Source organism: Nannospalax galili, unplaced genomic scaffold (assembly GCF_000622305.1).
Source record: "Nannospalax galili isolate Female #2095 unplaced genomic scaffold, S.galili_v1.0 scaffold146, whole genome shotgun sequence".
In the NCBI taxonomy this organism is placed as follows: domain Eukaryota; kingdom Metazoa; phylum Chordata; class Mammalia; order Rodentia; family Spalacidae; genus Nannospalax; species Nannospalax galili.
Window position 1 is genome coordinate 4,426,548 of NW_008357929.1, and position 22,742 is coordinate 4,449,289.

The following is a 22,742-nucleotide window of genomic DNA, read 5'->3' on the forward strand; positions in this document are numbered from 1 at the left end:
GTGGCTGCCAAGGCACCCCTAAAGTCCTTGCACCCCATCGCTACTCCCCTCTGGAGGGCAAGAGCTAAAGCCCCAGAGAACTTTGAGGGTGAAACTGGGAAGGCTTGAGAGAGCACAGCCACCACAGCACAGGGACAGTGGCAGCCAAGCAGCCAAAGGAAGGAAACCCTCCCTGTTTTGGGCCCTAGCTCAGCCAGGGAGGGGCCACTCGGTGGGGACCAGAGTTCCAGCAGGCAGAAGTAAATCGTATTGTGCTTATGGACACAGCAGCCCTCTGGCTGAGAGCGAGCAGGCAGTTTTTAGGCACTAGGAGATTTCTGTGATGCGGTTCTAGGTACAGGAACGAGACCAAGTAGCCTATTTGGTCAGCCCACTGACTGCAACCACTGGCCGTTCAAACCCAGGCAGCTCCAGATCACCTTCAGGTGAGGGTCTTCTGTCTGGCAGAACCTTCAGCTGAGTCCCCAGGAGGAGAAGGGGATGGGGACTGAGGGAGTGGTACAGGTAGTAGGAGAGACTAGACTGGGACCTCACCTCTCTCCTTGTATTCTTGCTTAGAGGGGATTCTACAGAGAGAGGGAGGGAAGAGAGAGAGAGAGGGAGAGGGGGAGGGGGGAGGGAGAGGGAGAGGGAGAGGGGGGGAGAAAAAAACTATGTGATATTGTGAAACAAGTATTTGGTCTCTGTCTGGAGAGAGAGAGAGAGAGAGAGAATTGCTCTAGAGCCTGGGCCTGTGCTTGTTGGACCAAGCCACTGGGGCCATGTCCCTGGGGGAATGGCTTTCGAGACAAAGGCAGCCCACCCCCAGCTTCCACGGAGGGAACCAGAGAGGGTAGAAGAGCAAGGCTGGAAGCTGTGCCCCGACCCCTGCTCTGCCATGCCCCGCTCTGGCCTGCCCTGGCTCTGCCAAGCAACCTGGCCACGCTGCCAGTCACACGGTCACTTCAGTCTTGCTGGCTGTGTAGCAGGTGTGATGGCCTGGGATGTAATGCAGCTGTTCCACCGTGTTGTGTCTGCGGGAGGCAAAGGCGTGGCGCTTGGCTGCTGTCTGGCTCTGGCCCAGGGTGGCATACGAGTTATTGGAGGCACTGGGATGGGAGTGCATCTTGGTCATGCGGTAGCGGTCCAGCACAGGCGTGGACACAAAGACGTCCGTGTGCGAGATGGCCCGAGACAGAGACTGCTCAGGGAAGGCCGTCCTCTCTGGGGACAGCAGTGGGTCCTGGGAGTGCAGGCGCTCTGTGGAGAGCAGCTGCTCATCAGACAAGATGCGGTCATAGGGCATGCCAAATTCATCTGGCAAGCCCCGCTGTGGGGACAGGACCCTGTCTTGGGACATGGCCCTAATGGGTCTGCGTGGCCTTTCCCGAGGCAGTGGCTTCTGTTGAGACATCTGGATGACGTTGAGTGGGAGAGTGCCGCGGGCTGCAAGGTCTGGCAGGTGTCTGCGCCTCATATAATACTCATCAGCCTCCTTGTCGGCTGCAGGGAGAGGAGAGAGAAGGAAATAGAGTGATATGACAGCCAGGACTTGGGGAGCAGGTTTGTGTGTGTGTGTGTGTGTGTGTGTGTGTGTGTGTGTGTGTGTGCATGTGTACGTGTGCATGTGTCCTTTTGCTCAACCACAGACCTAGCCATCTCCAAGGATAACAAAATCAAATCACTTTAATTTATAGAATAGAAAATGGAGACTCAGACAGGTGACAGCCTCCTCATCTCCCATTGCATGTGCGAACCAATTGCTTGAGGCTTGTGAAAGGTGGGCTCTGTTACAGGAGACTGCCTTCCTGCATCCCAGAGTCTGCATCTAATGGGCTCCCAGGCACTGTTCTTCCTCCAAGGACCACCTCAACTGGCAGGGGGTTAAGCAACATCCCTGAAACTGATGGCAAATATGATGGCAGACCCAAAGAGCTCCTGTGGCTATCCTGCTGTATGTGCTGCACATGGCAGTAGAATGGCTCCCGGTCTTGCTAAAACACCCAAGTGGAGTCGACAGCTTCCAGATGAGGCCTAGAGCCCTTCTTTATGGAAGCTGAGCATGGAATCAGCCTCAGAATAAAGACACTCATCTAGGAGACATTTGTGAAAATGCTTCACTGGTAACCTAGGAACATAGTAACACCTTCTCTGGAGTAACAGCCAATGCACAGGAAGCCAACACATGCATCCAGCCCCCACACAGCTATATCTTCAGTCCACGCTTACTCTGCCTGTGCCCACTATGCTGCGGCTGGAACATTTCTGTGCTTCCTGTTCTTCCAGTAGATCCTCCCAGACTCACGGCCCTTTGGACCTTTGACCTTTCCCTGGGTACACATAAGCCTGTACTGTTTCAAATGTCAGCAAGGAGGCCTCCTACAGACAGCTTTTGAGGATCTCTGCCAAGGGGAATGCTGCCTGCTCCTCAGTGGCCTTGGGGTTAGGGACCAAGTCACTGATGGATCTACCCTGCCTACAGATCCTCATTTGCTCAGGGCATCCATCAGATACCTCAGGTGGTCAGAGATGCTTACTTGTTTCTACAGAAACTCGGCATTCCTCTGTAGGTGACTGATGTGGATTTAGGCTGAAGCTTCAAGCAGATGCTTAGTCTTGGGGCACCAACTAAAGTCGGGGGTCATCAAAAGAGATTCATAGGGCTTGGGATGTAGCTCAGGGGCAGAGTGCTTGCCTAGCATGCACAGGGCTCTGGCTAACACACATACATACATACATACATACATACATACATACATACATATATACATACATACATATATACATACATACATATATACATACATACACACACAGACACACAGATAGAGGGGTGGGGGTGGTGAAGCTGACTCACTTATGGGAAAAGGAGAGGGGGTGTTACAAGGATCACAGGCCAGGAAAGAAAATGTGTCTCTAAATATAATTTGCTGACATTTTAACGTGTCAAGTCCATCAATATACACAGCTACCTCACACCAAACAGCAGATTGGGATCCCTTGGTAAACTTGACTTAACTGATAAAATGAGGGCTTGTACATGAGAGGTATAGAGTCTCTGGTCCTTGAGATGGTCTTGTCTGGGTTAGAATTGGTTTCTGGATCTTTGCTAGCCTCTATTCCAAGAGAAGACATAGAGCAAGGAAGACCCATGTTTTGAAGAAGGCCCATGGTATGCTGAGCTGGGAAAGCTTTCTTTTGCTGTCCAGCTGGTACATAAGATGAGGTACTGCTCAAAGAGGACATAGACCTCAGGATTCTATGGTGCTATTGTTACTGTGCAAAGAGTGAACTCAGGACCCAAAAAACAAAGGCAACAGTTCTGTCTATTCTCTTCCTCTATGTACAACCCTTTCTTTAGTCTTGGGATTCTATAGCTGGTCAAGTGTATCACAGGGGACAAGTGTATCACAGAAGATGATGCCTCAGATCCTTGAGACAGACCTCAACTCCAGTGGGACTCGACTTACTTAACCTCTTCAGAGAAGAGTACTTGCTCGGGTTTGTCTTTACTGCAGACTCGTATGATGGAGGCAAGTGGGCTAAGTTCTGGAATGAGCGGGAGAAGGAGAGGTCATAGGGCTCGGTGGCTGATGTCAGGATGTTGTTCATCCGTGGCTTCTCTGCAAAGGAAGGACATGCCATTAGTAAGAACAGAGGCTGAGGTAGCCAAGGGCAGAGTGGCCAAGCTCTCTCTCCACTTCCTGTCCCATCTCTGACTAGAATCCCCATCCTACTTTCCTATGCTAGAACCTAGGGAGAGAGTGCTCTGATTCAGTTTCCCCCATGCTCAGTTCCCACTGTCAACACTCTTGGAGGAAGAAGTTGTCTTAGCTGCCACTGGCTCCCATGGCAGTTGGTCATTCTTTGAAAACTCAACTCTGAGACCCAGCAGCAGATTCTTCTAGGTATGTCACTAGGGTGTCTGATAAGAACAGAGCCTGATGCCATGGAAGAGCATCATAAAGTCATCCATGCCTATGTGAATAGAATGTCTTTTTCCTAAAAGCTGAGCATAAATCTAGCCCTGATGTCAGACCAGTCTGACTTTAGAGTAACCTTGGTGACCATCAAGGACCCAATTGTACTGCAGCTCCAATTCATGTTCCATCAGTGATGCTATGGACTGTTCTGGCCTCTCCAAAAGCCACACCTGTCAAGCCTCTGTGAGCCACACAGCCAGCATCACTGACTTTAATCCCTTTCTCACAGGGATTAAAGATAGTCATTTTTAAGCTCCAAGAAAGGAAAAATTTGAACCAAAATTCCCATCATATCCTTCTTTTCTCCTTCTTCCCCTGAGCGAGGCATTGAGATTCCCAACTCAGCAGAGAAACAGTGGAGTGTGGTTTATTGCCAGGCTCAGGCAAAGGGTCAAGGAAGGAACTGAGAAGAAGGTGAATAGCCAAGGAAGCGAGTGACTGATGATGGCACATGCAGGGTGGGCAGACTCTAGGGAGCAGGTTAGGACTAACACAGGAAAGGACAGCAGACTGGGTAATGGAGAAGTGATCATGGGAACCTGGGGGTAATGGAGGTCCAGGGGAGGGAGATAAGCATCCCTTGATGCTTGACTGACATGAGGAAGAGCAGCCATAAAAAGAAGTCAACAGGTTGTTTCCAGGGAGAAGTGGTACCATTCCCAGAAATGAAGTAGGTGGGAGGCAGCAGTCTGGCTGTACCATCCCTCCATCCTCTTTGTTTGAGATTCCTCAAGGTTGATGAGGTTCTGAGAGGGGCAGACTCTAAGTAGGGAGAAATGTATAGGTCGATTATGGTTTCCCATATCTCTTGGCAGAGAGGGCTGCATTATAGAATGTAAGAACTCTGTGGTTTGTGGGCTAGAGAGAGTAGCCCTCCTAGACCTTATCCAAGGACTGCCCTATGCACAGGGAACTCCTGGCTTCTCTCTCCCTCCCTGCCTACATTGTCACCCCCAGCACTGGGGACTGAGCCAGGGGATTTCAGCCAATAAGCTGGTTGTTCATGCCAGCTTGGTACATATGTGAGGGGGTGAGGGATGCTCTGCATCCTGAGAGATCAGAACATGCTGTACAGAGAGAGCCTCCCTGGCATGGACCAAGACAGATGCCAGAAAGTGGAGTGGGCAGGGAGCTGAGAGCGCTGCTCTTAGACTTGGTTAATAGCCCCTAATCCATTACTTCTTGTTTCTTCACTCCTCAACATCCTGGACAAGAACAGGCTCCCCTCAGTCTCGGCATCTTACTCTCATTGGGACCATTGCTTAAACTATCCCTCTTGAAAATGCAATAGTTCTAGATACTGTTGTTCACCACTGTTTCTGAAACTGCCACTGAGCCAAGACTACCTCTGTCTTGCCTTTTGTCCTGATCATGGTTGTCTGAGCCCCTTGATTAAGCTTGCCTCCTATTGAAATGCCCTGCTGTATTCTTCCTCTATCACATTTCCCCTTCACACAAGGCTCTTGTCTGTGACCTTGTTATATCTCATCAGTCCATAATGGTATCTGCTCTTTTATCTCAGCCTTCTCATTCTGCTTGGTTTCACTCCATTTAATATCGTACTGATAATTTGACATGACTTGGTCTTATTAATCTCAAAAGATCCCTTTTGCATCAGAAGGAATGTTTTTCAGTTTTCCTGTTTCTCTTATATTCCATGGCCCCAACCAAGGATCCAGCTAATGCTCTTTGATTTATCAAGTAGACAGAGGCTCTTCCTGCCTTCATAGTAGCTCTGCTCATTCGTTGGGGGAAAGGGTACCACCCAAGAAAGAAATCCAGGAAAGCTCTGCTTCCACTACAAAGCAAGCTGCTTAGGGATAGGCACTGGGGCCTTTCTGCTCCCGCCTCCTTGTGCCAGCTGGAAGAGAGAAGACAGGAAGAGGTGGAGTGGGGAACAGTTTTGTTTGTAGTCAGGAGTACATGCTTATGTTGGGTCCTCCTGAGGAAGCTTATTTCAGAATGTTACTGAGCATGTGGGAGCTCTCCTCGCCTTCCTTTTCTGGCCCCTCTTCCCATTCCTTCATCCCCATGGCATCCCCTGGGCTCCCTGCTTCTGCCTTCTGTTTTCTTCTTTAAGAATTTTTGCAGAGATCATCCCTACTCTCAAGCCTTCTGTTAGTTCCTCCAAAGAGTAGTGGACATCCCCAGCTCTAACCTCCCTCCAGATTGTATGGAGCTATCTGTGGAATGTTTTTTTTGGCATGTTCTATAGTCAGAGCAAATTCTACATGTCCAGATCCAAACTCACTACCACTAACACCATCCCTAGTACACACTGGCTATTTTTCTGACTTCTTAGATGGTAACTATAACTAAGCCTCCATTCTTCCACATCATTTTGGCTCTTCATTGGTTCTCATCAGCCATCATCTTTGAGTGACAAAGCTTTCCCGGTCCTTCCCTCAAGATGTTTTAAACCTTAATCTTCCTTTTTGTTCCCACTGTCAGCATCACCGCTGTTGTCAGTCTCTTCTAACTGATCTCACCAATTTATCCCAGTTCTAGTTTTTCTTAGATTCTACATCTAGAAGCACCTAATTATGTGCCTGCTATCATGACACAGATCCACTAACTCACTGAAAGGGCACATCAAAATATTACATTCCTCTCTTCGTAATCAGGATGTCCCCCAGCCTCAGTGCTGAGGCATTGCATAATCTGACTTGAGTAGTAATCTTTCTGCCGGATGAGTTGCTTAATTTATCTCACTTTTCTCTTGCAGCACTGGGGTAAACAGCAAGCCTTGCATATGCTAGACAAGTGCTCTACCACTGATCTGATCTCTATCCCTAGTTCTCTTTGTGGTTTTTTTTTTTTTTTTTTTTTTTTTTTGAACAAGTGTTCACTAAGTTTCTCAGACTGGGCTTGAACTACTCTGTAGCTAAAACAGGTCTTGAACTTTCAATCCCCCTGCCTCATCTTCCTGAGTAGTTGGGATTATAACTCTGCACCATCAGATCTGGCTGTGTAGTTATCTTTGTTTTGAATATCTCTGCCATGGAAACTTCATGAATGCTTTTGCTCTTTTATAACGAAGAGGTACAAGTGACTCCTGACCAAGGTCACAAGTTACACGGCTGTCTTATATTCTATTAAGTTTTGAGAGATACTCCAAATAGTTTTGCTCTGTGGTTCTAAATGTTATGTTCTGGTCTACTGGAAGGTCAGCAGAAGCTGACAGGGAAAGTTGGCTTTACCTCCACTTATCCTTTTGCTATCATGCCTCTGTGGCAACTTTCAGCCTCTTCTCTGCCAAGAGGCTAAAACCCAAATCAGTTTTGAGTTTCATCAAATCTTAATGAGTTCAGGGAGGATCAAGAGAGTTCAATTAAGTTGCAGGTCATTTGTAAATAATACCTAGTAGCTTTGAGCAAAGGAGAACATTAATCTCCTTGCCATTGGCATATGGAATTTATGACTGCAGAGAGTGATGGAGATGGCAAATAGAAATGAGCTGAGAAAGGATTCGGCTTCTTCCCTTTTATGGCAGAAAAATCACTCTGATGTCCAAGACAGAGATACCCAGGGGATAATGGTCTCAAAGGAAGAGTGAAGCTGTGTGGCCTAGAGGAGGCAGGCACAGGGCTCCTTACACCTCCTTTGTCCATCCTTAGAATGGAGTCACGTGATGGAATGAAAAGTGATCTCATTCAGCTCTCACCGTGTGTAGGAGTCTGGGTAGCACTGCTTAAGATTGGATGATTATACTGGCGATCACCTGAAAATCACAGAAAAGAGAATTTTAAAGAAGAGTTCGGGCATTCCACTGGTTCTCCAATGCAACAGCAGCTCTCCTTATGTCTAACATGTTTCTCTGACTCAAAGAAAGCCTTTCAGAAAAAGGCGGGAACAGTAAAATAAGCTCAAAGACACTTTCCTTGTTTTCTGTCTCTTTCCGACTTCATCAGGCTTCCTCTATCACCATGGTGACCTCTGTACATCTCTAGATCTGACTGACTAGCCATAGAGGCTCTGGTGGGGTTAGAGTGGTTCAGGGAGGGAATGGGAAGATGAGGGAACATTTAGTAAGGACAGATACATGGGATGGTGTGCTGGAAAGGAAAAGTAGAGTGTTCTCTTGTTAGGTGAGTGTGGGATGTGATTAACCAAGAAGAGGATGCCATGATTCAAGGTCTTTATGTTTTTGGGCATCTGAAATGTAACAATCTGATTGGAACTGTTCACTGTCTGAGATCTGGAGTCCTGGGTTCTAGGCTAAATGACATGACCTGAAAGTTCAAAAGCATTCTCTCTCTTTGTAATGTAGAGGCCCACTTAGATTAAATTATCAACAAAATAACAGAGCCATATCTGCTAAAATCGGAGTTCAGAGAATTCCAAAGACTTCTAAAATGATTTGAAGATTTGGCTCACCTCTAAAATACACTCCAACATTGTATTATTGCTTTAACAAAACATTATATTCTTGATTTTCATTGGTGCATGTATATGATTTGAGACAAAGCAAGGGAGAGAAAAGATCTTTGCTCTATGTTCCCTGAATTATGACATATCGTATCTTTTGCAGGCATATCTGTCTCCATTTCTGTGCATCTTATTACAGAAAGTGTCTTTGATACCCCTGGCCTCCCATTCCAGCTCCTTCAATTCATCCCTTTTCCTCCTCTCTAAGTATGGGGCTCTGTGAGGCCCAGGTACCTTCTTACAGACTTTAGCTCTGGTTCATAACTTCCACCTTTTTGCCTAACATGATCACTTCCAAGTGAGCAGGTGTTGACTGAGGTCAGTCTGACATGCAGGGTTAGATTTTAAACTTGGATGGGACCCTTCATCCCTTAAGATTCATGTCCTTCTGAAATTGAATTCGCCAGCCTTTAAAGCTCAAACTTCTGTCCATTGTACTAATGTTCCATGGGTTTAAAATGCAAAAGTTTAGTCATCTTTGCAATTTTCTTGATTCCATTCTCCATAGCCAAGGAAAACTGGAGTCTTCATAGTACTCTCCTGAGGTCAGGCCAATGAGTTATCATTTTTTCATCAAGCTTTCTTTTTAGCCGTTTCCAAGACAAATTATCCTGTTTCTTCCTAGGAGACATTTCTCAAGCCAACCGGTTATTACATCATTCCTTTGTTGGAACTGCGTCCTTTGAATACCTCAGCACTGTATCCAGTCTGGGTGGGAGCTTGAGCATGAGGCTAGCATTCCTCACAAGACTATATAGACCCTTCCTGAGACAAGCTAACCTATAGTCAAGACAGAAACCACCAAAAGTTGAATCCATTCTGCATTGGTCCTGGATTTAAGCAAGAAGAAAAAATTCCATTCCAGATGGTAGAGAATGCCTATAACTCCAGCATTCAGGACGTTGAGGCAGGAGGGCTGTGAGTTTGAGGCCAGCCTGGGCTACATAGTGAAATCCTGTGTTGGGGGGAGTAGAGAGGCAGGAAAGAAAAAAATTTTATTCTTTCTTTACTTATTTGATTTGTTTGATCATTTTTAAACATCATGGCAAGATCAAGAAATAGACTCCAAGTTGAAGGGGTAGAGTGGCAGTTAGCAACAAACAGTTTCAGTTTTTCATCTTAGAATCCAGATGACAGCAGGAAAGGGTATTGGGTAATCAAGAATTAGGTAATCATTTCTGATAGCAGGTTGCACTCCATGACCCATGTTAAAATCTTTCAGGTGCACTTTAAAAAAATTATTTTTTTGTAATTTTAATTGTACTACCTTGGTATAGAGTATACTATTTAAACAGGTATTTATTATAAACAGGTACCAATCAGATCAAGATAATTAACATGTCCATCTCATGTTGTTTTTGAAAAGTTTAAGCTCCTCTCTTCTAGTTAGTTATGAAATATAGAATAAGCATTGCAGCTTTTAGTGAAGAGGCAGTCAGCAGATCTACCCTGCCAAGGACATCTGGTCACATGGACCTCATCAGCCCCTCCCCACCCTCAAGCCTCTGAATAAATGGCTTGATCTTGGTGGGGAAAGAATAGGTGTTGCAAGCTGTAGTGCCCCCCCCCCAGTGTGCTCTGGAGCACTAGAATTTATCAAACTCCCCAGGTCCCACTCCCCTGTGTACCTCCCAGCCTGTAGAAATCACATTTCAATATTCAGATCAACTGTTTCAACAACCACACACAACACATGCGCTATCTGTCTTTCTTGGCTGACATATTTCTCTTAAGACAATGCCCTCTCTAGTTCCATTAATCCTCACATACATTTTCTTTCTTAACTAATTCTTACAATGATCTCATATGATTAGGAAGTGGAGCAGAATGAATATTTATTATTGGCCTATCATAGCAAGACATTATAGAACACTCTCTAGATACCTTAATTGCAATCTTTATGGCATTTAAAAAGATGAAGTCAGATAGACAGCCTTCCTCTCCCACTAGAGGCTCCATACTCTGCCATCCCTGTCACTGTCCACTGTGTTGTCAGCACCCTCATCCATTCCCCCCTGTCTGCCCTTCTGGTAAATCTAGTCAGCCAGAGGTCCCTGTTCCAGGAGGGTCAGCTGTTCCTCATCTACGGCAATCCATTGTCAGTATTCCTTTGGATAGAATTGGGGTCTGCTGTTCATTTTTCCTGTAGTATGTTGGGTTACTGTCTGGAAGAGCCTTTATCTATCCTGGCCAACAACTCGACTGAAGGTATCGCCTGTCTGGCTTTCCTGTTCGTCGAGTAACTTTTAGTTATATATATGTATGCTCTTATGATATTATGTTGGCCCCTTTAATCTTTGGTTATACTTCCCTTTTGGGTGTTTAAGGACATACAATTGGATCAGATAAACTGATTTGTTTTTACTCTTGAGGTCTTTTGGTCATTACCAGTTGGTCTCAAGTAAACCTTATCTAGAGATATATTTCTTGATCTGTTATGTATAATTTGTCAGTAGATTGTAGGAATAATATGGTTCCCTCTGGTATTCGTGACTAGCTAGGCATTGTTTCTCTCTTGTATCGTCTCCCCCCTCTATCATGGTTTTCCCACTTAAAGTGCCCCCACTTCCCCCTCTTTCTTCCTTACTAATACCCTTGCTCCTATGATCCTACCTCTGTTGAACTGCTTCTTTCTCTTTATCCCCTAGGTTCCGCATATACCCTTCCCTCCCCACTCCCTTATCTATAATCATTATGCCAAAAAATCTGAATTACTGTAATATTTTGTATATTGTTAAAACTGTAACTTTAATTGTAAAAAAAAAATTTAAATTAAAAAAAAAAAGATGAAGTCACAACCAGATAAATGCCTTCAATTGAGAGATGGGTAGAGCTTTTCCTTTTGTTTGAGTACCACTGCAAGTATTTTTTTCAAACATTTGATTTTTTTTTCCTATGTTGACATTAAAGAATAGTTTGTTTTTTTTTTTTTTGAGACAGGGTCTCCCTGTAGCTCCAGCTGTCCTGGAACTCACTATGTAGACCAGGCTGGAATAGTATTTTAAATGGACTACAGAAATGATAATTAAAACTGACCTAAAATAACCACTGTGACATTTTGGTCTATTTTCTTTTATTTCCCTTGCTTCATAAATGACTGTGCATACTTTCTCATACACACACTTAAGCAATATTACAATGAATAATTTTGTGTTTGTTATTTTTCAGACATATTAAAGTTCTTAAAATGCATTAAAACATGGTGGTGATTTGATCCTCACATTTGTGCAAAATGATAAATGTAGAAAGCTACCCATTGAAGCATTTTTCCATAAGCAAAAGCAAGGAACCATCCCAAATATTCATATATATGTCTATATAATGCGTATGTGTATAACATACACACATATACATACACACAGAAATAAAACTATGTTGCTTCTTCATTCTACTCAAACTGTAATATCACTTTTAATATCTTTTTGTGCTTAATGAACAACATACCATGAATATATTTTATGTTTTGAAATATTCCTTGAAACATTTTCTTTGATTTCACAAGTCTTCCTATAGGATAATGTCTCCCTTATTCCTGAGTGTCCCTTAAGCACAATCTATTTAAACACAATAGATTTAAGAATATTTGAGCATTTCTCTGTTTTGGGCATTTAGATTGCTTAAGAGTTTAGTGATGTTACCTCAAACAACCTTGAGCATGAGTCTTTGGCTGGATTTTATTTCCTAAGGCTAATAACTAAAACATTTCTAGGTCAACACATCATCAATTGCCTTGCAATGTGACAAAGTAGACGGTGAGTTTTCTCATATTGAAACATTCATCTATTCCTGGGACCTGCCCTATTTGATTCTAGTGTTTCATTTTATTACAACTTCAGATTACATTTGCTTATATTTAATTTGTATATGTATACACATATACTCATAAAGAAAATTTGAATTTTCGGTGCTAAAACAATTAAAGTTTTATATTAAAATTATGATTTGGTAAAGCCAAGTGAATAGCATTGTGTCTTTTCCTATGATTTGTAATTATTCACATAGCATCTGAGATAGTTGCTACTTGGAGGGTCTGAAGGAATGTAACAACAAAAACATCTGGTGTCATTGGATGTGTGCGTGTGCAAGGTCCTTCTGTTAGCAAAGGGCTTGGCTTCTGTTATTTAATTTACAGTGTTAAAAAGTAGATATTGCTGTACCACCAACTTATAGGAATGGAAACTGAGGTTGGAAGAGGTTGAAAATGTTTTCCAGTATTCTATAGCCAGCAGGTGAGGGTGAGATGCCAAGTCTAGCAGCTGGCATTAGACACTAAAGCCTAACCAGTGTGTGTGCTGCCATTTCATACTTGGGGACATGATCCTTACATATTCTTCCATCCATCCATCCATTGATCCATCCATCCATCCATCCATTCAAGCTTTCTTGGTGTAAATTCAGTTTGCAATTTCTATTTTTCTTGAAAATATCTATTGGACATTTAAAACTTTGTTAGCTTAAAACTGTAAAACCCCACAAAAATCTCTAGTTGAAGGCGTACTCTTTTTCTAGTTCTGTTTTTGGTTAGAGATATGCTTTTGGATTAGCAATTTATTCATATAATAAGTTTTTAGAAAGAACCATTGGATTGACTATGCTTTCCTGGTTTTCTTGAGACAAGATCTTCCTGTAGCCCCATCCGACCTGGAACTTGCTACAGAGACCAGGCTTGCCTTGATCTCACAGAGATCTGCCTGCCTCTGCCTCCCAAGTGCTGAGCTTAAAGGTGTGTGCTGCCACACCTGGCTCGATCGTACATTTTAAAATCTTGAAATCACTATTATATGCTTTTGGATTTGGTTATTCCTGCTTCTTATCTTTGGTTTGATTTGTTTTTTTCTTTTCTTTATTTTATTTCTTGGCTTGACTCTTCAGTCCATTAATCTTCCCTCTTTTCTGTTAGTAAAGCAGCGAACTTACCTCTGGCAGTGTCCCATGAGCGTCAGCACGCAGTGTTCTTCCTATGATTGCTTCCTAAATGATCTATAATTGCGGCCTTGGTTTCTCATTGACCCAAGAGTTACTTAGTAGAGTCTTGTTAAATTTCCAAGTGTTTGGGGTTGTTGGTTTGAAACTTGGCCATTAATTTTCGGTTTTATTGTACTGTGGTCAGAAAAAACACCTGTCCTAATTTTGCTCTTTGAAATTTATTGAGATTTTCTTTGTGCACTAATGTAAGATCAATTCTCATAAATGTCATATGAGAACTTAGAGACAAGGTATATTTTCATTTTGTAGAGTAAAAAAAATTACATCTATCTACTAAGTCAGACACATGAAATGTGTTATTCAGTTCCTCTATCCCTAACTCCTTTTTCATCTATTGAACTGTCAAAGATTGAGGGAGGTGTGTTAAGGTCTCCCACTACTTTTGCAGCCCTGCCATTTTTTTTCTCTCTGAATTCATTGCAGAAATGGTTCATATATTTCAGAGCTACATTGTGCAGCACAAAAAGGCCTATAATGTAATGCTTATGTCTTCTTTGTAGAGGGCTCCCTTTATCCACATTAAATAGCACTCGGTGTCCTGTTCAATGCATTCTTTATCCCATAAGTTCACTTGATCTGATATTTATATTACCAGTCCTGTTTCTTTTGTATTTGCATTAGCCTGATAAACTTTGCTTATCCTTTTATATCTAACCTTTCTGTATCATGTTGTTTTAAGCATATATATATATATATGTATGCTTGCTCATAAAACTGTTCGTTTTTTGCTATAATTTTGTTAAGTGATTCTGTGTCCCTCCATGCAGCCCAACCTCCAGTTGCCTTAGCTCTTTTGACCAGATGTGTATGCTGGACTTGACCTGGGCCAATTAAAGCTCCTGCTCCAGAAATCAGGAATCATTGTAAGAGAGAGATTTGGTTTCCATAACTCTGAGAAGTCATGTGGCTTTGGAATAAAGTCAGTCTTTTGAAACTGGCACATTGTGTTTTCCCAAAATGGCCACAGTTTTATCCCTAGCATTGCATGCTCCCCAGAAACTTGCTGTTCCCCCTTAGAAAGAGCATACTGAAGCTGGAGGACATTTGTGGAAGCCTCAATTAACAGAGTGCAATCCTGTAATTCTAGCACTTGGGAGGCAGAGGTAGGGGGACCATAGCAAGTTAGAGGCCAGCTTAGTGTACACAGTCAGTTCCAGACCAGTCAGGGCTTCATAGTGAAACCTTGTCTCAAAAATAAATAATGTTAAAACCCCAAGTAACAGTGTATGACGCCCAAGTCTAGGTACCTAGGAGGATGGATCAGTCCCAGACAAGGATGACTAGAAGACTATCTCTCTCGCATTCTCTCTTTCACGCTCTCTCTTGTCTCTGCCTCTCTCTGTCTCTCTTTCCCCTCTATCTGTTCTTCCTTCCTTCCTACACTTCCTCCCTGCCTCCCACCCTCCCTCCTCCCTCCTTTCTTCCTTCCCTGCCTCCCTCCCTGCCACACTCAACCCTGAATACCAGATACCAGGTTGTAAGAAAGTCCTGGCAAAATTAAGGGACTACATATAAGGGTTAACAACCCCAGCTGAGGTCTCAGTCAGTAGCCACCACCGCCTGTCCAGAGGTATAAGCAGGCAAGACTTCAGATGAATCTGTCTCCAGCCTTCCAAATGCCTGAGCTGACAGAACTGGAATGGTTGAAAGCTATCCCCTTTGAACATTGCCCAAATTACAGATTTATAAGCTAAATAAATGTTGTCTTTATTGTACCATTTTTCAAAGTTCAATATTTAGTTTGGGGTAACTGTAGGTTCACAAACAAGTATGCCAAATACAAAAGATCCCATGAACTTTCTGTCCAGTTTTTCCAGTGTCAAAGTAGGAATATTTGCAGTGTTGGAGTCATTGCTGACATTTCTAACACTATAAACGTTCTCCATTTACTCTTCCATAGATACATCCACTTCCTGCCCTCTTCTCCTTAACTCTTGGCGCACATTGAAGTGGCCCTCATTTCTCCAATTTTCCCATGTCATGAGTATTGTAGAATTTGAATTTGAATTGTACAGAATGTAACCTTTGGAACTGGATTTTCTTTCCCCAAATATAATTCTGTAGAGATTTATCCATTGAACTTGTGTGTCAACATTGTGCCAGTAATTTATTCCTTTTTTATTGTTGAGTGAGTCCATGGTATGGATGCACCTCAGTTAGCTTAACCACCTATCACTTCTGGTGGTTTTTACATTTTCTTGTAAATTTTAATTATTGTATGATGTCTATATTTTTTTCAGTCTGTAAATGTATGTGTGTGTGTGTGGAGAGAGAGAGAGAGAGAGAGAGAGAGAGAGAGAGAGAGAGAGAGAGAGAGAGACTGACTCATGTAGCACACATTGGTCTTCAACTCCCTATGTAGCTGAGATTAACCTTGAACTTTTGATCCTCTTGTTTCTATTTCCTAGTGCTAGGATTATAGGTGTACCCCACGGTGACTCTTTACTGAGGATCAAACCCAGGACTTCTTACATGCTAAGCAAATATTCTACTAACTGAGCTACATTGAAGCTTAATTTTGCTAGATACAGAATTCTTTGTTGGCAAATTTCTTTTTATTGTTTTGTTTTCAGTGCCAACGAGTTAACCCAGGGTGTTATATATGGTAGGCAAGTGCTTTAACACTGAACTAGATCCGCAGCTCTTTTAGCACTAGAAATAGATATTCCCAGTGGACCCTAACCACCAATGCATTGAGAAGGCAGTCATTAATGGTATCACTGCTCCTCTGAATGTGATGAGAGGAAAGCATTGACCAGTGCTTTGACCAGTGCTCTAGATCCAGTGAGCCCCTTTAGACCATGGTAGCACAGTGGCCCATACTCACATCCTGTCCCACCCTGATAGCACCTCTGTGATAGCTGATGGAGAGGAGGATAGAACAGCCCCAGAAGAGGATGGCTATAGCTACTAAGCACTCTCTACTCTTGCCTGAACTTTAGCAATTTTCAAAAGCATATGTGATTCTCAGATTATTGTAGACCTTTTGACCAGTGTATTTTATTTGAAGGTTTACAGAAAGATAGAATCAATAGGTTTTTATATATAAGTTATATAAGAGAGAATTTGAAAGGCAATTGGCTCACACAACTATAGTGGTTGAGAAGTTCCAAGACAGACTGTCAGCAGGCTGGAGTCCCTGAGATACTGGAAACATGGTTCAGTTCTGGTCTGAGTGATTCAGAATGAAGGAATCTATTGAGATAGCTCTTAGTTCAAGGTCAGAAGCCTGAGAACCTGGGACTGGGGTGGCAGGGAGGCAGGAAGGAGCTGCTGATATTATATCTGGAGTGTAAAGCCAGACAGCCTGCAGCTCTAATGTCCAAGGCAGCAGAAAAAAAAGGCCCCCCTCTTTGGGGAGGAAAGTGGCGTCTCCTGACTTTTCTCTCCAGTCCTTTAGATGTGACTACCAACGTGGAGAACAGGTCTGTCACACTTAGTTCACTTACATTCATAGGCTAGTCTCTTCTGGAAACATCTCCCAGACACACCCAAAATAGTGCTTGCCAGTTCTTCAAACATTCCTTGACCCAACCAAATTGAACCTAGAATTATCCATCCCAGTCAATTTCCAGAGCAATAAAATGCTGTTTTTAAAAATCAGTTTTTGTACACTTGTTTCATAATTGCTTTATGGGAAAAAGATTTGCTAATCTCACGGAGGCACAGACAGCTGTATCTATGTTCCAGAAAAATTTCAATCACCCTTCAGCTCCCTAGCAGCCTGGAGGCCTCAGTGTTCAGCCAAAGAAATGTTGGGTGGCGGCAGAGAAGCCATGGCTGTGTGCTTAGCCCCCGAGCAACTTGAAGATGTTTTTTAAAAAAACCTTTTGATATCAGTAAAATCCTTGAACATTTTGTATCTAGAGAAAACAGGATCTCTGCCCAATTCAGGCTCTCCACACATTTTAGTTAGAACACTGGCTGGGAAGAGTCCATCAGTCTGGAAGATTTCTAGGACATGTAGGTGGACATTTATCCTAGGAGGGTGTAATAGTTTCCAAAATCCCTTTATTCTGAGAACAAGGGAATTACTTGTGGACTAATATGGAGACATTTTCAGTGGTCCTTACCTGCCTTGCCCCAGTGGCTCCCTGCACCTGCTTCAGGCAGAGTCATTGGTAACTCTGTGACAGTCCACCTATAATCACATCTAAGCAAGCTCTGAGTGACACCTGTAGGACAGTGTTTTCCTGCCTGCCCCTGGGAAGCTCTTCAATCTTCTTAAAAGTGCTGAAGGGCCACTATTCAAGGGATAATGTGCAGAGAATAGAATCTCCTCATTCCTTCCGCATTCATTGCTGCCCCACCCAGCCAGAGCTGCTTTCTTTCGATCCATCTTCAGAATTATGATTTTACCTGAGATCATTGGAACAAACATTTCCACTGTCAAGAAGTTACTTTATAAGCTTTTGATTTTTCAGGTAAGCAAAGAAGCCCAGAGACATGAACTGACCTTAGGTCACAAAGTTAGTGGCCAAGACAGAACTAGGGCTTATGTCCTAGGGTTTTGATTTTTCGTTATCTGTTGTAGCCTGAAAGCTTGCATGTTATTTACAAGTCTGTTGTGTTTCCCCCAGGAGGCGCTTAAGAGCCGTGTGTTTTCTGGAGGTTGTGCACCCCTTTGCTACCTATCTTTAGCTATCAGTGTATGTCTGGATTCCATGAAGTACCCTGGAAGAATGGGAGTGGTTCTTGGTCACATGAAGTTTGGATCTTGGATATTATCCTTCTTGTGGGTATCTACTGTGCTGAAACCACTGAGAAACTCAGCCCCAGATAACCTGCTTCTACTCATATTCATGGATAGGGTGAACATAGGAATGGATATACATCCATTTGGGTTCTTTGGGGTAACTTTAATAAATGGATTGCATTCAAGAGTGTGAACAGGGTGTAGGAAGTCCACAGGGATGGTGCAGGGCCCTGGAACTAGTAAGGAGCTTTACCCACACTGCAGTGCACAGAGGGAGAGGTATGATCAGTGCCCTCTGATCTTCGACTAGGGGATGTGGCTGAATCACCAAGAATGTGCAGGCAGCTAACATGAGAATTAAATGCTCCAGTTTTACTTTCCTTCATTCCTCTCTTCTTTTTAGAGAGTGTCCATTCATCAAGCTCAACCAAAAGCCATGGTACAAGGTATTCCCATTAAGTGATCGGAAATGTTAGTATCTGGAAAGGGCAGGTAGAAAGGGAGTCAACTTACAGGGTGAGATGGACACTGTTCACCATAGGCCTTTTAACCTACTCTGACAAATGTTACTCTAGTGTACCCTAAAGATGTCCTGTGGGGTCTAGGGTGAGGGCCTGAGGTGTGTAGGAAGTAGGGGAGCCATGCAGAAGGTAGAAAAGCAGAATTCCTGCTGTAGACAGCATGGGGAATCTGACAGGTCCCAGATTTTGCCAGGAACTCTTCTTTGTGGGGATGAGGAGATGGTCTGTTAAATTTGGCATCCTGTCCCTCCCCAGATTTTTCAACTGATCATGTCTCTACTCTCTCATCTTAGTTTCCCCTCCTTTTCTCCCATTAGTGAGTTCTTGGGCCTTGGCATTGTGCCCAGTTGGGGTGACCAGCCTTCCTGATGGATGGAGCAGAATAACACAACAATTAATTAGTGCTCAGGATTCATTGATCAATATACTCACAAGATCATAAAGTAAAAAACAGTCTTCACATGAACTCTAACACTGTGTGATGTGTGAAGAAAGCAGAAAGGAGGGGGTACCCTCTGTCCTTAAACAGCAGGTGGACCCCCCACAGAGTAAATAGTGTTCTGAGAACTAGAACTTCCATCATGACCTCTGCAGCCAACACTGATGGAGCTGACTGTAAACTTCTTAGTGCTGGCATGAGGTTTAGCTACTAAGGGGAGTGGATAGCTTTCTCTACAGAACAAAGAAACTGTGCACATAGATGTATGCATGCATTTATTTGTGTGTGTGTCTGGAGTGAGGAGGGGATAGAAGAGAGGAAGGGTTGAAGACGGATCATGCCTGCAATTCCGGCACTTGAAGGAAGAGGGTGATTTTGTGTCTTTAGTGTCTTACTGGTAATCTAGGCACAGATTTAACAAATACGATTTCTGTTCAGTGAATCGCAGCAAAGTTGGAAGAGGGGTACAAATGCTATGCAAAATGTAAACAATGACTTGATCAGTGGGATCACAGAAGCACAAAACAAACAGCATGCATTGAATCTTGGTCCTGATGCCACACTCTGAAATGGCTATGACGACCTCCTGATTTCTTCCTGTTCCTGCCTGTGTCCTTCCTGTTCTTCCTGTGTCCTGCCTGCATTGCTGCTGGAAGTGTTTTTGATGTGACTTGTCAACCTTGCCTTGAGCTTATAAATGCAAGATGCCTAAAACTAAACAGATTTAAACTCTAGTGTAAGAATCACCAGAAAAAACTTCTGGTCCTCTTCTGACTACTAAGGCCAGTGGCCAGTGGCCATGATCTAGGCTCATGTCATCTGACCAACCAGCCAGGGACTCACTGAGACTGGTCTTCCTTCTACTTTACTCCCTTTTACCTCCTCCCCCACCACCTGCTTGTCTCTGAAATTCCTCTGCCTGCAGGGGGCTTCTCCTTTTTCTCCCTTTGCCTAAGTTCCTGCCATCCTTGCCATGTTCAGGTGCTCCAGTGCAGTACTGTGCCTCACCTTTCAGGAAATGGAGAAAGGTAAATTATACCACACATTGCCTTTGGTGCTTGATTATATATTGTATTGTTACTTCGCCATCTCATTTTCTCACTCTTTCAAAGGCGATTAAAGGGGCTGGAGAGATGGCTCAGTGGTTAAGAATACTGTCTGCTCTTGCAAAGGAGCCAGGTTTAATTCCTAGTACCCACATGGCAGCTAACAACTATCCTTAACTCCAGTTCCAGGGGGATCTGACTCCCTCTTCTGACTTCCGAGGGTATCACAAGACACAGGTGCACTCAGATACATGCAGCCAATATATTTATATGCATAAAATAAAAATAATAAATAATTTTTTTAAAGGTGACTAAATACTTCAGCATGCAAGGCCCTTCACAACTAATAATGCATTGAACACTTCCAGGGATGAGATGAATCCCAAGTCTACCTTAGCATAATACCTCCTAAACTCTGAGGCTTTTGTGAAGTGTTTTGAATGATGAATGAATGAGTACAGAGATCAACTCGTAGGGCAACAAAATGTGGCCATTTCTGTCTTCTAGTTACCTACTCTCCTTAAGGCCTAAAGTAGCAAATTTTCTGGACCATCTCTGTGGGTTGACTGTGTTATGTATGTATGAGTATGAGTGTGCAGAAGAGTCAGGCAATTCTCCTTCCCCACCTAAATTCAACCCATCCTTGACAGTTCTTGAGGGTTGGCTGTCATTTAGTGCATGCCAGCATAACCTCTGTTATGCTGGGTGCCATGAGAACTCATGTGAGAAGCAGGCTGTGAGCCTTGGTGCCAGAATGTGAGATTCCTCTGAGGAACGTTGCCAATGACATGGTGATATCACTGATTGCTATGCCCTTGTCCAGTCTCCTTCCCTCCCTGTTCTCTGTCTTCCCTCCTCACTCCAGAGGTTCTCACACAGGGCTTTTTGCATCCCACTCCAGAGAATCCAGCCTAGTGTGAGCCCCTCTGCCAGCCGGCTTGTTTTGTTTCTCAACTTTGGCAAGGATTTTTCATTTTCAACTGTGCCTGAAAAAGATGATATTGCATGGGTTGTCATGCCCACATGGGAAAACAATGTGTTTTCTGCCAGATTCATTTAAAAAGACAAACTTTGGGTCTCCTTGGGAGAGCTGCCTGCCACCTGCTGTGATCCACTTCTTCAGGGTAACTTTGGCTTCTCTGTACTCTACACCCAGAGATGCTGAGGCTGTTTATTCTGCTCATGGTTACTATAAGCACTACAAAAGGAGCATTTAGCATCCTCTGCTCATCTCCAGGGAGCTAATCCTCCTCCTGGCACTGAGACAGGCTCAAGTGTCCCCTTGAGCTGCTTAAAGCATGCCTGTGAAAGACAGCCTTAGAATGTCCTGGAATTTCCTGGAAGTAGGATCTGGTGTGAGCATCAGATGTGTGATGAGGCGGGTCTGAGAGAGAGGGCATTAGACTTGACCTCTGGCACTGTGCCGAGCTGGCAATTCAGTAGGCTCCCGATGGAAGCTTAAGGTCTATGATAGTCTCTCAAAAGTGGGATTGTTGTAGAATTCCTTTGCAAAGTTCAGATTCTTTTCACCCTCAACCAGTCACCCCACCCTACAACCTCCAAGTCTGGAATCTAGGTCCCCAGCCTATTTATTGGGTAACACAGAATGACTCAATATCTCAAAGGGGAATAAGTGGGACAAAGGATGACTGACATTTCAAGGATGTGCAACACTTTGGGATCTCCAGAAATGTCCCCAACACAGAGAAGATCACCCTAGGACCTTTCTCTACTTTGTAATATCAGAAATGTATCTGACACATGATCATATTTCCTTCTAGGAACTTTTCAGGTATCTATATCCATTTTTGATTTTCATGTTTATTATATACATTATAATATCAGTGGGAGAAAATTCTAAGTCTGGTGGTGGTCTTAAGAAACAACATGTATTGCTACCCCAGTGTAAGTGGAGTTTTATTGTGATTCAGAGAATATCTATCTGTCTGTCTTTCTGTCTGTCTTGTGTCTGTCTTCTCCTTCTGCCAGCTACCATTTGCTGTGTAAGATGCTTCATAATCTACAAATGTGATGCCATTCACATTTCATAGAAAACACTAAATTGCTCAAGGACAGAAAAGGAGTGGAAGCAAGATTGAAGGTCACGTCTACAGTCTCCAGCGGTGCTGTTGATCTCCAATTTGTACTTGTAATTTCCAGAATGTACACATACAGGCTCTTCCATTGACCTATACTGAATTTCTAGGGGATCTAGATTTGCCAAATGTAAAAATGGCTGATACGTAAAGAAAAAAATCGTATTATCACTATATATGCTTCAAATCTCCACATGCTGGTTGTATATGACTCATCTGAGCACAATGCAACTATTCCCTCATCATTACATATTCCCACTGAAGGAGTCTTTGAGCTTTTTGTGGCAGCTTTTCTGTTCCTTCACTTGGACCATGCAGCCTGGCAGAATCTGGCCACCCTTCTGTGGATAGGTATATAATGCCAGGAGTTGGGCACTGAGTGCTCCTTTCCTGGGGACTATTCCATACAGCACTACTATACAAACAATGAGTCATGACCATCTGGAGATGACTGAACATGGTGGGGGACCTTGCCCCAACTCCTGCCTTCTCATAACAGTTCCAGCATCCAAAATTGTACTGGTCTTTCCAGAGTTTCTTCCATGTACAGCCATCTCTTTCCCAACTC

The 22,742-nt window shown here is 43.5% G+C and overlaps 1 protein-coding gene across 3 annotated transcripts in view; it reads right to left on the reverse strand.

Annotated features, from left to right (window-relative positions):
* Window positions 1-696: 696 nt before the first annotated feature.
* Window positions 697-22,742, reverse strand: part of Shisa6 (shisa family member 6) — a 312,383-nt gene continuing 290,337 nt past the window's right edge. For all 3 annotated transcript variants that reach the window (XM_008855703.3, XM_008855702.3, XM_029557622.1), the window contains 3 exons: window positions 7,627-7,683; window positions 3,450-3,602; window positions 697-1,482 (listed from right to left, as the gene is read on the reverse strand). In XM_008855703.3, the coding sequence (XP_008853925.1) occupies window positions 932-1,482; window positions 3,450-3,602; window positions 7,627-7,683 (761 nt within the window). In that variant the 3' untranslated portion in view covers window positions 697-931. The remainder of the gene's footprint in view (window positions 1,483-3,449; window positions 3,603-7,626; window positions 7,684-22,742) is intronic.